Raw genomic sequence first — 16,566 nt, 5'->3', positions numbered from 1 at the left:
GTTCCTTAGCAACTTGCAGCTATGAATACTGATTTGGACAGATGGACATATATCTTAACACATTCAATCAATGAGGAAGAGATTCAGTGTGTTACTAGTGAAGTACCGATGACACTTGGTGTAACGGAGAGCAAAAATTCCCATTCCAAGCTAAGAATAATATAAAATACACTTACACTTAGTGATGCTACATTTTTTTCTATAGCCTTCTCTAGAGAGGCAACTAATTCACCGGTTTAATTTACAGAATATAATTTTTTTTCAGGTTTCTGCATTACCATTTATCCCGTATTTTATGAAGAGTTTAAAAATATAAATATGTAGCTATAAAAAAGGATTTCAACTTGCTCCCTATCCTTCTTTGACTCTCACATGTACAATGGTGAGGTAAAAAGGGTTCTCACGGTTTTGTGGGGTACAGGGCTGTGAGGTCAGTGGTTTTGTTGTCCACTTCAGGCTGTGCAGCATAAGCAAGAATGTGGGAGTGTGAGAGAGCTGGGCCAGGAAAGCCAAAACTTTCCCAGCTCATTAAAACGGGTGCTTCGATCATAACCGAGCTTCTAAAGAAAACTAGGTCTGTGCTTTTCCCTCCATGAGGTCGGTCCTCTGCGGGTGACTTTTGGTAGCTTATTCAAGCCACAGCATGTCTAGCTAGCAAAGACATGTTTTCTTTCCCCACAAAATGTCTCTACGGCAAATGTACCATCATTAAAGTAGGATTTATTATTTGATTCAATGCTATTGCAATCTGTCCAAGGCAAAAGGACGAGTGATCTTGGTGTAATGAACTGTTTACATTCTGATTAGCCACATCTCTGGTATTGTCCATTTCAGGAACTTCAAACAGAATGAGGTATCTCACTGGAATGTGTGCCTCCTTCCCATCTCTCTTTCCTCCCCCCTCCCCACTTTACAGTTTGGCATAACTTGTGCTCCTTGCCGTGCTTTGAGTCAAACCCTTACAGGTTACACTCTCACCGGCAACATTGTTCTTCTATAAACAAAACGCCCCTGGGAGAGAAAAAGTGCATGTTTGAATGTTATTGGAACACTGTACCTAATCTCAAATCTGCTTCCTCTTCCACTGCTGTCTGATCACCCTCCTTGTTAAAAGCTCTTTGGGTCCACCCTCTGTCATTCATTAGCTTGGGGTGAATATCCTGAATGTCTGCGGTCACGTGAGACTCGGGACAGACGCTTATCTGCACCGGATTGCCGCTGCGTCAGAAAGGCACGAGGGCTAAGTGGAAGTACATTCTCAGGGAAGTACCCAAATGTTGCCCTTAAAGCCTAAGATTAAAGAGCAGACATTCTCTGGAGTGTAGATGACATCATTGTTTCATGCCACTAATGTACATGTATACGAAAAAAATGAGGACTTTCACAGAGAGGGGGTGCTTAAGATTCATACACCTGATCAACATTCATAAACTTCTTTTCAACTTTTGAATATGGCCTACCTCCACAATCATGACTCACAGGAAAGTTTTTTTTTTTTTACTTCACATTGTGGGCAAGCTTATCTGTTACCTGCTGAGAGATTATTATAATGAAAGCTGGGAGGCTTTAAATAAGTACAAAAAAAACAAAAAAAAGATAAAAATAAAAAAAACATGGTGAAATAAACTGTGAGTCACTATGTGCATTGTGTGGGCTGAAAGTTTATGAGGAAACACTGGCTAAAGCTTCATTAAAAAAAAAAGTTATAAAGTTCTTTCTATTAGTTCCAGCTTGAGTAAAATAAGGCTTGAAGGAATCTTCTCTTCCTTTCCCAACATCCCTGATGGAAGGCCCCTTGACACTGGCCAACGGACAGAAAGCACAAGTAGTTGATGAAATGGCCAGCTACAACACACAGCTGAACACGTTTCCCACCATACACCTCCATAGAGAAAATAATTAACTAGAGGAAGTGGTTTCACAAAGTGTGTAAGGACGATCAAAACCAACATGAAGCCATGCTTAAAAAAAAAACTGTTTCAGAGAAACTGCCAAAACCCTTTTATCTAATCTAGGGTTAGACAAAAAGATAGCCAGACTGAAACCCAGTGAAGAACATGCATGCCATGCTTAAAATCCTCATTGTGTTTTGCTGAAAATGAAAGTGTCACCTTGCCAGAGGTGTGAAGTTACAATAAGGCCTGTCCCACACTGTGTGTTTTGTTGCAAGGTGAAAACACATCCTGGGTCCTATACTACTTTCTTAACCACCATTATTAATCTGACAACTGTATCAGTTACTCAAAAGGAAACAGATAACGTAGATCCCAGTGCAAGACACATTCCACTCCTGATTTGTGTTTCTGGCAGGTGTTTTCAAATCTCATAAGTTACACCGAAATCTGCTTAGTTAAAGCAGCGCTATGTCATTTTGGTTAGTTAGCAGAAAGCCAGCACAAAACAAAAGACCTTAATTGTTCAGCTGATGGGTTGAAAGAGTAAGAATGCAAAACATTGTAGTACTGGGACTCTATGAATGCAGCCAGTTACATATCAGAAAAAAAAAAAAAAAAACAAGGGTGTGCCCTTTGCCTTTATTTTAATATTGGAATAATTTCAAAAGTTATCAAAGAGATATTTGATGAAACACCTTGGATAAAAAAAACTTTCAATGTACAGGTGTAGGCACATGTACAATGTGAAAGAATGAAATTATCACTGGGGAAAGAAACGCTAAATATAAATGCTCTATGCAAAAGGTGTGTGCGCACGTGTGGAAGAGTTACTTCTGCTGTATATGTCTAATCTATGGATGCGAGGTACTTCATTTGTTTACATTGTAGACCAGGTGCAAATTTAGAGGTCAGGAGTACATTCCGGCGGCACATACGTTTGTCTGTTGTCTGACTAGACTAGATTTTAGTCACCAATATGAGCACCTTCGAGCCAGAGTGAGCGTGAGAAGTGAAGACACCCTGGATGAGGCATGCTTCTTTAACATGTAGGAGGACGTGCAAACAAAGCTAAATACAGAATCATAATACGGAATAAAGATTTCGGGCGTTAACGCAAAAACTTTCACTCTAATAGCCAACAAAAGTTCTCTCTATATCAAACAGAAGAAAATACACAATACTCCTGTTAATAATATTGATTTGCCATCCATTAAGCGCCGTCACTGAACAATTCATTAATCGCTATATTTAGGCTGCTGCATCCTGACATCCGTCTGCTGTACTTGTTGAAAATAATTGAAGATAAAACATATGATAAAATATACCAAATGTGTTAACTGGACATGAGTGACCCATAAAATATAAATAGCCGTTATAGTAGACCTGGCGATACCCAATTCACCACACTGTTTCTGCAGACAGTTTGTACTGGCTATTTATTCCATCACTCAGCAAGCCATTTTGAATGCTGCTGCAGGTTGAACTGTAGAAGTAGTACAGATCATTTGCTCTGTTTTTAATGCTAATCGATCAGGAATATTTCCGTCTCTGAAAAGGTTGAGGTCCGTCATGTATTCAGCTGGACATTACACAATGTAGCTGCAGTAAAACTGCAATAGATAGAACAATATATATATTCGGGTTAATTCCGCTCTTCGGTCTTATATGACGTAATCGCGTAGAGCTGCAGAGAAACACGAGGTAACTAATGTCTTTACCAGAGTCCCAGTCTTTGGGGAGGCAAGTGATGTTAATGGCAAAAGACATTCCTCCCCTGAAAGAGAACAATTTTTACAGTTTATATTTCATGCCATCATTCCCAGATTTTCCCCCACACATGAGAAGAGAGCAAAGAACACAACTGAATAAACGAGGAGAGAAAGAGGAGACAACCGGAGTGCAAGGGAGAACACAGAACAGCAGAGAACAGCAGAGCAGAGAACATAAGAGTAGAGAGGAGAGAAGAGAGGAGAATATGGAATAAAAGAGCACAGGACGCTGAGGACAGGAAAACAGTGTAGAATGCAGCACAGGAGAGTAAACGACAGGAGAGAAGAGCAGAAAAGTGTAGAGAGTTGGAAAAGGAGCAATTCAGATTAAAGGAGACTTTTTTTATTCTAATGGAAATGTGAACTAAGAAAGTGTACATGTTAACCTCGTGAGAGTGTGTGCGTCATCGTTCTACTGTCCCCTCCATCTATTGCTGAAAGACGAATATTAACACACTGGCTTTGGAGCGGTGTAGGCCACTGAATGGAGGCAAGAGGTAGATATGGACAGATATACATAATTTGTGTAGTGTACATGTTTAAACTGGTTGCTGGTCGCTGGCATTGCGTAAGAACAGTACTGTTGTAAACTTTTGTCATGCTCAATAATATTATACAGGCTGCACGTGTGCATCATAATGAAGAAGGTAAACAATCACAGCAACTTAATAAGCAATTAAGTTGGTAAACTGTGCAGACATGGCGTCCTTGCTGTGGTGCGCTGAAGTAAAGGCTAACGAGAGCTTCGCATCGGACGTGCATTTCATGTCGTCACCTCGTCTGCTTCTTTTTCTCCTCTGCTAAAAAATTTTATAAGTTGAAAGGAAAGCTGGCAACTCCCCTCCCACATTACAATGAAAACAGCCTACATCATTCACCACAGAGCTACACCTATACGATCATTTGTTTTTTGGAGATTAGGGGATTATGTGTATTGCATCAGGTGAAGGGCGAGATGTGGATTTACAATCCTGGATGAATGACATGATTTCATAATACGTCTCTACAAAATTCTCATCAAAGCGGTGGTTACAGGAGAATGGGTGCTGGAGCGAACCAACACAATAATGTCAATAATATCTCAGAAGAAGTCTGTTGAAGAAATGAATCCAGGCTGAAACAGGGTCTTTCACATTGGGAGCGGAGAACACCGGGGGTCTGTAGTATCAGCTGCTTAACTTCGAGTGAAAAAGCTCTGCTCGGCTGGCGCCAGACTAAACAACACAGGCCAGAGGAAGTGGGAAAGACTACCTGGGTGCTCCTATACCTACTGCACATGGAAACTCATGATTGTCTGTGTTTATATAAAAATCACATGTAAATTCTCTGTTTGGTCTATGAATGAAGAGCACCACACATGTAGATAATAAATAGTAATTAAAATAAAATAAGCAGATTATTATAGACAATATCTTGCAATATATTGAATTCTCAGTGTATGCAACATAGGTATAAGGATGTGATAGTTTGGAGAAAATATACTAAAGAACATTGAGCAAAGACCTCGTGATAAGTAGCAGGCCATAATCGTGCACATTTGAATACATTCAACAGGACAAAGGGAATGTCGGGCAAGTGATTTTCTGTGCATTTCCAGCACTTTGAACACCTTGGGTTTACGAGCACAGATGCTGGCGGCAGGAACTCTACCTCAGCATCTGCAGAACATTACAGAGACGGGACTCAAACAGAAAGAGGCCTTCAAGGCCTCGCTCCCGAAATGAGCGAATTAGTCTGTGCTCGGCAAACGTCTACAAACGTTATAGCTCTCGGCTAGACTTGTGGTGAAAAGGCAGACAGACTTGACACAGCTGGTACAGGACTGCGGTGCAGTTATGAGGCTGCATTCATGAAGGGGCTCCAAAGTGCTGAGGTAGGACTGCGTTCCCCCATCGTATTCCAGGACATGCAGTGTGCTTAAGTGCAACACGGCTTTCAGGAACAAGGCTGCTTTATACTGGACCAATATGAGATGAATAAGAAAAGAGCTCTGTGTGATGATACCACTGGAACAGCAAAAAAAATAAATAAATATGCACAGCGTCTCTCATTAACAGAGCTTTGCAAAATGAAGGCATGCAAAGTCATGTGCATTTCCATACAGCACAAGAGGAGAAGAGTGAGAAGGTTCACTTAGCCACAGAATCAAAAGACATCAAAGAGCTAAATTAGAAATGAGCATGGGAAAGGATAAAGAAAAAAAAAACCCCTCTGTATTCATCCTAAACAACCATTCTTCATGCAATAAATATTTATGAACGGGTCAGCTACCGTATTCATGTTGAGTGTTTAATAAGCAGCTATCAGACATCGAAGAAAATGAGAAAACTAAAGACATGATAGTAATCTCAAAAGAGAGATATTGGAACTTTGAATGTAGGCTGAAAGTGAAGCTGCTGTGATATTTTTACGCTTTAAAACAAGTGAATAGAAGTGGAAACTTCACCTGAGGTTGCCAGCTAAACTCTCAGTAAATGACACTAAGCCACTATAGCACATGAACCTGTCACAGAAACCGATGTGTTCCATCTAATCCGTTCATAAAACTTACTGTAAACAATAACATTATGCAATCAAATACACACATGCCAATCGCAAAATAGCGACATGGAATGCACGAAGCGCAGCTGCAGCTCTACACGATCCTAATCCCACAGCCACCATAAAGTCAAGCATTAAATAGCTGATTCTTAATAGTGAGCTTTTCACCCAAAACTGTACAAATCAGCATTAAAGTAACAAATAGACCTCCAGTGCCGCTCAATCTGCTGTTCGTCTGCCACATCTGACCTTTCGTAAAAAAATTCTTGTTCAAAATGATCGCATGTGAAGAGTTCTCTCACAGTTTCCCCTCTCGACGTCTGGCCCTCACGGCACGGCGGACGGTTCGAAGGTGAGCGTCGTTCCCTTTGTCCTTCCCACATGGCAGCTGAACCAACAGGAAATCCAGTCGCACTACATTAATTTGCGGAACCATTTCGATCATTTAAGAGCCTCTCGGTTGGAAAAGAAAAACGTTTACAAATGACGTGCAATTATGCCGCTTTTTTTCCTCCCTAGGCATGCTTCGGTTTTTGCTTTCGCTGCTGTTTAAACAGAACGTGGAACTGTTTGGTCAAATGCACTTGTGAAATTTGGCAGCCAAGTCAGCTCAACAAAACTAATGGGTATTTTTACTACACATACTGTGTCAACACCGACATAGCCAAAATCACTTCCATACTTGAACGCCATTAGCAAAACCCTAAACTTAAAATTTTTTTGTCGTTTTTTTTAAACGGCCAACTTAAACTTCACTGATGCTCCTCAGGCATCAACCAAGCAGGCTACACACCTCAGTGATAACTTGTCATGTCAGAATAATGTAATAAAAAAATCAAGGTTGCCTAACTAATAAAACATTATAAACATTATACTCCATAACCCTAATTTCCGCATGGGAGAAAAAAAAGGTCATGCCCCTGGACGATGCATGATTAGAAATTAGTCACGCTGCGTAAGGATGAATGAACGCGTGTGTGATATATTTAGGAGGCGGCATATTTTCTTAATGCTAATAAAGATCACATGCAAATTTCAGCGGACCGAGACACATCAACAGTGATTTAAATGTGCGCATGTGCAATGTTAAGAAGAGAAAATAAAGAAGGGAAATGTGCAAAATTAATGCGACAACATTTTCACTGCTTCTGAGCTCATGGTGATGTTTAACAGAGAGTGAATAATTAATTTTTTTATTATTTTAACTTCAAAGAAAAAAAATCAGAGAAGCATGGTTCAGTCTGAATATACGCACCCATGTAATCATGACATTACCATGCACCATTTTCACACACTGCTTCTGAACGGCACACCAAAATATATTCTGTGCACTTTACAAAAATGTAGTTAGTTTGATTATGTATGTTGAATACTGGGCAGCAGCACCAGTGATGCCAAGTTATAGCTCCAGGATACTGGAGAGTTCAATCCGAGCTCAGGTTACTGTCTGTACAGTTTATACATCCTGCCAAAACCAGGCATGTAAGTGAAGGTGGACCGGCTATAATGCTTGTGTGTCTATATGACCATGAGTGTATCGTGGACATTATAATACACTGGTGCCCCATCCATGGTGTATCCCTGCCTCACACCCGGTGTTCCCGGGAAAGGCTTCAGTTCGGACCTGGATTGAGCTCGTACTTTAAACAATTCCGACTCGTCAGAACAGGCCACCCCTGTTGTCTACTTTGTTTCATCACTAACATTACAAGATTAAATATTTCATTTGGCCGCTTTAGAGATGAGTGGTGGTCAGGAGGGGGGGAGAGTTGATGCTGGAGATATATCAAACACAGCCGGCTCTCGTCTCCCTTTCCTGGTCAAAAGAGCAGGCTCTCAGAGGACGCAAGGAAACCAAAACCAATCCAAAGCACAGGTTGTGTCCTCTGGAGATCCTGCTGTTTTGACTGGGAGACACGATGAGAACCGGGAGTACTGGAGATCTGTACTGATACAAGATTTTTCCTAACATAATACAAATTCAAAGACTAAAAATTATACCTGGCACCTGAAAACAGTTGCAAATAGATGTTTATAAGTATATGACAATGTTTACACACATACATATATATACACAATATATATATATATATATATATATATATATATATATATATATATACAAATATATATATATATATATATATATATATATATATATATATATATATATATATATGTGTGTGTGTGTGTGTGTGTGTGTGTGAAATAATAGTGATCAGGCTGAGAGAAAATGTGGCTCTGTGATGCACAGGCTTCCTTCAACTACACCAAACCTCCTCACCTCATTCAAGCTGTGACCCTTTACATCTTAAGAAAAATACAGCGAAAACACGGTCACCTTGTAGAATCAAAAACCTTTTTCACACTATAATCAAGATAAAAAAAATTTAATTAAGAGATCAAGAAGTCGACTGGATGAAATAGAAGATAAAAGGTCCATCCTATGCGAGCTAAGCAGCTAACCAAAAGGCGCACTGCTGAACGCCTATTGTAGCAAAATATCTAAAGAAATACATAGAAAAAAGAAGACTAAATAAACTCTATATTGCGACCAATTTAAAGCGAAAATGTTCATATCTTTTATTCTAATTTCATTCCCTTGAGCTCCTAGCTATTGTAGGCTAGCTAGCATAAACAAGTTAGCTCATTATTCCACACAGTTTAAATGAAATAAAAGAAAACGCTTTCAGTAAAAGTAATTGTACGACTTACTCAAGAAGTTAGGATATATATAATTAGTTGTATGGTTATAAAAACACAACAAAAGTAGTTAAGAATGGTGTCTGGGAGCAGGCTAGTCAGTTTAGCCGCGCTGTTTGTATTGGCTAAAGTACAAACTCTTTACCTGTTAATCGCAGCTTCACGGGTCCATTTCTCCTTCCCCCTTGATTCGACATCTCCTTTAACTTTCCACTTTGAGAGCAGAATTTCCGCGTTAAATTTTTTGTTTTTAATTATAGATAATACACTGTCAGATTATTTTTCCCCTCGTCGCTCCGGCTACGTTATGCTATGCTAGTGTGCTAGCCAGTTACTTTCAGAGTTAATTCACAATAATGGAGTCCCGACGCAGTGGCCCGGATGTGCGCAGATCTGCCGAGTCCATAGTCGCGATTTCCCGAATGCGAATTTCCTCAGCAGGCGCGGCTTCCCGGGTGCATCCCGCGGTGCTGAAACCAGGCTGGAGCGCTAACGGAAGGAGGGAGCGGGAGGATGATGCGCTTCTCTTTCTGGACTATAGAGGTTGCACGCTGCGCTCGGTATTTTCCGCACTGCAGAAGAGTGCGCGTGTGGAAAGTTGCGCTGCTCGGAGAACGAGCTCGTCCTCTTAGCTGGCAGATGTTCAGCTCAGCCGTGACGTCAGCAGTCCCCTCCTTTCTTCTGTGTGTAGTCTTTCCAAAACTTCTGCACGCTCCTAACTCCCTCCCTTTTTCCACTGACCCCCCAAGAATTCGGAACAAACGCCCCACTATCCCCAAAGAACTCGGCACAACCCCATTGCTCCAAGAACACCCCCGAGTTCAGCACAACCCCACACCCATTAATCCCCATGAATTAAGCACACATGCCTCACTCCCATTAATGCCCAAAAATTCAACAATAATGCCCCACTTACCAATAACTTCCCAAGAACTGAGCAAACACCCCACACATTTCCCACTCCCATTAAACCCTAAAATAAATAAAAGATAAAATCAAAAGCCCTGCATTCTTCAGACACAAAGAGTCAACTTTATCAAATCAGCACAAACACCCCATTTACCACCAACCCAATAATTCAGCACAAATGCCCAACTCCCACGAATCCCCAAGAACTCACAAATTTCACTCTTTCCTAAAATTTCAGCAGAAATCCCAAACTGGAGTAAACTCCACTAGCCCACAAGATTAACACAAATGCCAAATGGTTTATACTTACTTTATTTACAAAGTAATAAAACAGACAGTTCCATATGTACAGCTTCATAGAACAGAAGATTGAACTACAGACAAACATACAGAACAGAAGTACATGAAAAGGGGAAAAAAAAAAAAAAAAAAGACCTAGAAAGCATCTAGAAATTGAAAGTGCCTTGGTTATCATTGATCTGAAATGCATAGCCTTCATCTGTGACTTCAGGGGCAATAGATTCCTCACAGTCCTCCTGGAGAAAAAAAAAAGAAATTTATTTATTATTTCATAAAATAAAAAAAAAAAAATCAGCATGGTTGGGTTTTCAATTTAGCAAAAAAAATAATTACCCACATTATTAACAATGTTTAACTACCATATGATCACTGCCACTTACATACATATTTCACTTCATTTCTAACTGAAGAGAGCAATAAAAATGCTCACATTCTAGCTCTATAGGCCCCAAAGCTTCAACTTTCATTTGTAGGGTCCAAAATTCAGCATTCAAATTCAAAACATCATTGTGTTGCCCAAAAAACCCAAATTTATTTTATCATACCTTTTGTTTGATTTTCTAAATATTTTCTCCTTTTATTCACCATTGTAACTGCCATAGACGGCAGCACAGCTCACAACATGGGCATAAACAGGAGTTACGAGAGCTAATGCTAAACATTTCTATATAAAACATTTGATTGGTTTAAGGGAGGACTTTGCCCTTAATGAAAACGTAAAGCAATAGGATCGAAAAGGCACTCAAATGTTCAGCCCTCTTTAATGGACTCACCTCTCCAGTGAAGTATTTCTCAATTATGTTTAGTGCTGCCTTGTACACCATTTCGTTTTCATGTGTCTGCAGAGCTTCGATTTTATCCAAACCACCGCATTCTTCAATCATCAGACACAGCTTATCAGTCTCCCCAATCTTCTCTCCAGCCTAGTGATTAAACGAGGAGTTAATGCACGCAAACAAAATCCACCATATATATTTATATACACATGAAAGATCTACATTATATTAATAGTATTACATTATATTTGTGCATAGGTGACATACCAGGAAGATATTACTGACTGCATCCAAAATGACCAAAATAGTCTTGCTGTCCTTGACAGTCAGTAGATTGAGCAGTGGCTCCAGGACATTGGCCTGCACAAGATAGATAACTTGCTCTATGGTGCCCCCACTGGTGAAGTTAGTCACAGCCCAAACTGCCTCCTTCTGAGTCTTGTAATCTCCCTGCACATGGCAAGATTCAGTGATTCATTTATTCATTTCATTCATTCCCTTTTAATGAAAAATACAACTGCTTTGCAAAAACTCCTGCAACTGAAATTATACATGGCGCAAGCTGAAAAAAAAATTATAATTGCATTTTTTAAAATCACCCATCCCAACCTACTGGATTTCTGGTTTCGAAAGGAGTTCATTATTTCAACTTAAAACCAAATGCAAGCTTTTGCGTTAAGTTGAAGTTTTAAGTTTGTGTATTAATTCATTGTGTCAAAACCACTAAGGTTCTGCCAACTTATTTAGCTTGTGCTCCCGACCAATCACAGCACTCAACATACCCTTCTGAGTACATCCACCAGGCATGGGACCAGTTCGGCATTAATGACCTCCTGGATCTGAGAGTCTTTCCCGGCTGTGATGTTGGACAGGGTCCAGGCAGCTTCCTTCTGAATGTTGCTCCTGTTATGCTGCAAGAAGCCTTTAAATAAGGGGAGGATCCCAGCATCCAGCACCATCTGTGTCTGCTCGTCTGTGCCAGTCACAATATTGCCGATCGTGCGCAAGGCAGGAGTCTGAAGATATAGATATATAGTCTGGGGTTAAACGCTGTACTTTTTAAAGAAATAAATTGTGAATTATTTATTGATTATTTTATTTTGTGTGCATGTGTGGTGGTGGTGGGGGCGCAAATAAACTACAATAATCAATGTACTTTATAATCAATTATATTTAACCACTTCAACGTGATATAGCGATACAAGGCTAATGCTACATTAACATGCTCATTCTAGCATAAACTGAGGTATTGTTTTCTGGAAAATTAAACACAAGGTTAACCAGACTTGAGAATTTAATAGTGATTTAATATAAAACAGGTTTAGACCCAACAGTTTACCCACCACAACAGAAATCGCTCCATGTTGAAGCAGGTACATGAGACTGGGAATCACACCAGTCTGGATCACCACTTCTATCCGTTCATTAGGACCATCAGTCAGGTAGGACATGCCCCAACAAGCATCTGCCTGCACCTCAGGGTCTTTATGACCCAGCAGGCGGAGTATGAGGGGCAGCATCTGGATCACAGCATCAAGAGGTGGCGCCGGATTCTTGTTGCGACACAGGTTAGACAAAGTCCAAGTGATGTTCTTCAGGTACACAGGCTGTCCCCCAAACAAACAAACAAACAAAAAAAAAAAAAAGAAAAGAATTATAATAAAATCACTGGAGTTTTGACACAACCTAGTGGTAAGAAGCAATTACTACAGTTGCAATTGCTTGTGTTATGAATTTATCAATTACAACAATGGAATTTTAAGCATGACATTCGAGAATTATTTTAAAATTCAGCCTAAAGGATGATTAAACAAAAAAAAAAAAAAAAAAAAAAAAAAAAAGGTACAACATGCAGCTTTACATAAACTAGAACTGTGTGCATCCCAACCCTGCTGAAATTTGCAAGCAGCAATTAATGTGCCACTGAATGGTCTTCAAGAGTAACTTTTTCAACTTACATTATGGACGTCAAGGTCATTCACATAAAGCAGGTGCAAAAGTGGCTTGAGCGCACCATGCTTGATTATTAGATCTCTATACATAGCACCATCACCTAAAAAGGACAAGACAAAAAAAAAATTTCAAAATCCAATAGAAAAATAAATAACCGTTTGTTTATTACTATTTATGTTGCAGATTTGCAATTCCTCACTTACCAGCAATATTCCCCAGGGCCCAGATAGCCTGTTCGCTAACATCAGTATCACTGGATGAAATTAATTTAATAAAAGCTGGAATGGCGCCTTGTTCCACCACGGCTCTAGTCTGTTCCGTCGTCCCAGACGCAATGTTAGTCAGAGCCCAGGCTGCTTCAAACTGAATAGCTGGACACTCAAACATACCCAGGAAGGTTACAAACTTGGGGATCAGGCCTGCACTGATGATCCGTTCAATGGGTGGGTGTCTCTCTCTAGACAGCAGCTTCCTAAAAATGGAGAAATAAAAAAAATTAATAAAAACACCATAACAAAAGACAGACAAATTGGGGGTATGGTGGGAAATGGATTTTCATTACAAAACTACAAATTATGAGCAGACTCACCTTGCAGCTCGGGTTGCCTCCAGCTGAACTTCAGATTTAAAGCTGTTAATTCCAACAACAATCTCCTCCAATGTCCAGGTCTGACCCTGTCGCATAACACATTTTAGCCAACTCTATTTTACAGTACACCATACTGCTAACAATCAAAATGGGGAAAGGCATCATTTAGTTACCCCAGAGTATACATAATGAGAAAACCTACATTTATATTAATTATATAAGTTATAAAATGTTTTATAAATAAAGTTTTACACATACAAGTTTTCCTATGGGAAATGAGTATCTGGGATTAATATCCATGGGCATGGCTTAAACAAAGTATTGAAAAACAATTAAAACAGAAAATAAATGGCGCTTATTTACAGACTAAATCCATCTACACCTCTACAGGTCTCTTTCTAGATTTCTTGGTTACCTGGCAGTTCTGGAGTTTCTCTTGAAGAGGTGAGGTGGCATCATCAGGCTTAGTGCTCACATGCCTCCTCTTCAAAATCTGCTCGTCTTTCTTCGCTTTACGAAGCTCAACGTTTACTTCCACCCTCCGTCGTCGAAGCTCCTGCAAGTACATGTACAGAGTTGATCAGAAATCTCACTGCAAGCATTTTATGATTCCTGAATGAAAAATCACTTGATCACAATAGGATAATCTGAGGATAATGAGAGAACTCTCCAAATACTTTGCAACTTTTAGCTTGAACAAATTCAACTCTATTAATGACCTCAGCGATGTTAAAGAATTTATTGATCATTACAAAAGATATCAGGAGGAAAAAAAAAAAATTCATTCTGGGCACCCAAGGATCAGACCCCCACCCCCAACACACACAGATTGTCAGCTCAGAGGAGGAGACAGAGGAACAGGCTGTGGAGGAGACAGCAGGGGATACAGTATGGGAGAAAGTAGAAAAGACCATTAGAGGGGACAGTGGAAGAGGCAGTGGACAGGAAAGAAAAAAATAAAATAAAAGCATGATGTCCCCTACCCCTTTTTTTTTTTTTTTTCGAAGCACCAAAATGCGCCAGAAACACTTACAACGTAAAAGACCATTTTGAGCTGAAATTCATCAGTTTTACATCCAAAGAAATTTCACCACTTACCGCTACATCTTTCCCTTTGTTTTTGAACTGATTCAGACGCGCGCCGCACTCGTTAACTGCAGACATTTTCAACACGAGTTTCCTTAAGAAAACCGAGTAAACATATAAACCTGAAAAGAAAAAATCAAAAATTAGCAACTTTAGCACAAATAAAAGATTTAGAAATAAGACTGTAACATATAAATATATATATATTTTTTTAAAAAGCGGTGTAAACCAGTGACATGCCTCTAACTATGACCGCAGAGAAAATGTGCGCTAGAGCGGCGCAGTAAAGACCTTTAAATTGCCGGCAAAGACCGCTCCTATTGGACAATTTGAGCAAAAGCAGCGCTCCATTGGTCTGTTTGAAAAATCACATGTCGCCCAGGAAGCGTGGCGTACGCGCAAGTCACGTGTATTATCGCGACATTATATATGACTTTTTTTGACTGAGTTTGACTTTAAACTGACCAAAGTAGAGATGTAGAGAAATGAAAATCAAAGAGAAACTAAAGCAAAAAAAAAAAGGGTTGATTTATTTTTTCTTACAAAAGCAATAATATAGAAACAATACGTCACAGCAGTTTCAAACAAAAACTGGGCGGAGCTTCTACAGTTCAAAAAGGTTGTTGCTTTACCTAATACTGTACGCGTTCTTTTCTTTCATTAGGTATTAGCTATTTAAAAAACTATTAAAATGGTTTTAAATAAGGTCACATTTCAATTGATACATGCATAAGATGCACACGATAAGCAATATTTTAAAACATTAACCATATATATATATATATATATATATATATATATATATATATATATATATATATATATATATATATATATATATATCCTGCATAATGGCATCCTGGGGGTAAAATAAATTTAGGAAAATCCCAAGTTGTATTCTTGGATACCGCACAACCTGTTAACTCACAATGTCCCTTTCACATCACTTTTTGTTTCTCTATTTGGGCATACATATAACCTCTGAGTTAAATTATTTATTCTCTAAAAACTACTCACCCTTAATAGCAAGATATAAATAGGTGGACCCCTTTACCAATTTCTGTCTTTGGAAGAATTAACACATTGAAAACGAATATACTCCCCCATTTACTCTATTTATTTCAGTGTATACCCTGTTATTTAAATCAGAACTTTTTTTTAAAGATCTGAATATGGCTATTGGTAAGTTTATATGGAATACTAAAAAATCAAGGATCAAACTTGCTTCAATTCTCAAGCCAATCGAGTGTGGGGGTGTTTTTTTGTCCAACATGCAGCTCTATTATTGGGCTGCTCAGATTTAACAAATGCTTAGATATTTCTTAAATGATACAGACTCCTTGTGAGTCAGTATGGAATCTTTTGGATGCACGCCAAGAATGCTTACATCCACCCATTTATTCATAACGTTAGGGAGGTCTACTCAGTAACTGGAAACTCTTTGTTATTAATCACTCTTTTGGCTTGGAAGATGCCAGATCTCAACGTCCCCAAGAATGTGTCCATGCAATCACCAATCGCTTTAAACCCTGATTTCCCTGACTTATTAGCCAAGGTTTGTAAATCTTTTGAGAATAGATTTCCAAATTTGCAAACAGATTTTTTTTAAATCTCTCCAATTACATAATTTTATTCAGTCTGAAATGAGAGTGGAGAAAAATCACTGGGAACTTTCTGATATTGAAAATAGTCTTTCTCTTCTTCTGAAAGCACTAAGGCTTAGATTTCCTATCTGTATTCTCTGTTATCAGAAGCCCTTTAAATCCTTTAAGAAAGATTTGGGAAAGGAATATGGGCCAACCTTTTACTAATGTTGAATGGCTCTCTATATTTGAGTGCAGAGGCAAACCTTCAAATTCATATACAGAATATATCTTACCCCAGAACACCTCCATAAAATGTACCCAAATGTATCTCAGCTGTGTTTTAAATGTAAATCTGAAATAGGAACGTTGCTGCATTTATTTTCGGACTGTAAGAACATCAAACCTTTTTGGCATGAGGTACATGTTATGGTTCAGAAAACGCTGGCTGGAAAATTTACT

General features: G+C 39.1%; 2 protein-coding genes across 2 annotated transcripts in view; both read right to left on the bottom strand.

Moving 5' to 3' along the window:
- smurf2 (SMAD specific E3 ubiquitin protein ligase 2) overlaps nt 1-9,597 on the bottom strand; it is a 37,583-nt gene extending 27,986 nt beyond the window's left edge. Inside the window, exon 1 of the mRNA XM_046865825.1 lies at nt 9,054-9,597. Coding sequence (XP_046721781.1) covers nt 9,054-9,105 — 52 coding nt within the window. The 5' untranslated portion in view covers nt 9,106-9,597. The remainder of the gene's footprint in view (nt 1-9,053) is intronic.
- A 516-nt stretch (nt 9,598-10,113) lies between these two features.
- On the bottom strand, nt 10,114-14,862 carry kpna2 (karyopherin alpha 2 (RAG cohort 1, importin alpha 1)). Its single transcript, XM_046866928.1, has 11 exons — nt 14,762-14,862; nt 14,534-14,643; nt 13,851-13,991; nt 13,436-13,521; nt 13,050-13,318; nt 12,852-12,946; nt 12,237-12,500; nt 11,676-11,909; nt 11,161-11,343; nt 10,891-11,040; nt 10,114-10,353 (listed from the first exon to the last, which is right to left on the bottom strand). Exons 2-11 carry the CDS (start codon nt 14,597-14,599, stop codon nt 10,264-10,266), a joined length of 1,578 nt encoding a protein of 525 aa, XP_046722884.1. The 5' UTR covers nt 14,600-14,643; nt 14,762-14,862; the 3' UTR covers nt 10,114-10,263.
- Nucleotides 14,863-16,566: the final 1,704 nt, after the last annotated feature.

Source organism: Silurus meridionalis, chromosome 14 (assembly GCF_014805685.1).
Source record: "Silurus meridionalis isolate SWU-2019-XX chromosome 14, ASM1480568v1, whole genome shotgun sequence".
In the NCBI taxonomy this organism is placed as follows: domain Eukaryota; kingdom Metazoa; phylum Chordata; class Actinopteri; order Siluriformes; family Siluridae; genus Silurus; species Silurus meridionalis.
Note: the sequence above shows the minus strand (reverse complement) of the source record. Positions and strands in the feature narration are given on the sequence as shown.

What these genes read in the sequence shown, in the direction of transcription:
- kpna2 (XM_046866928.1), bottom strand. Translation starts at nt 14,599, where the DNA reads ATGTCTGCAGTTAACGAGTGCGGCGCGCGTCTGAATCAGTTCAAAAAC. An exon ending in ATGGAGCGATTTCTGTTGTG is followed by an intron (nt 11,910 to 12,236) that starts GTGGGTAAACTG and finishes CTATATCTTCAG; the next exon opens with ACTCCTGCCTTGCGCACGAT. An exon ending in TGGTGGATGTACTCAGAAGG is followed by an intron (nt 11,344 to 11,675) that starts GTATGTTGAGTG and finishes TGCCATGTGCAG; the next exon opens with GGAGATTACAAGACTCAGAA.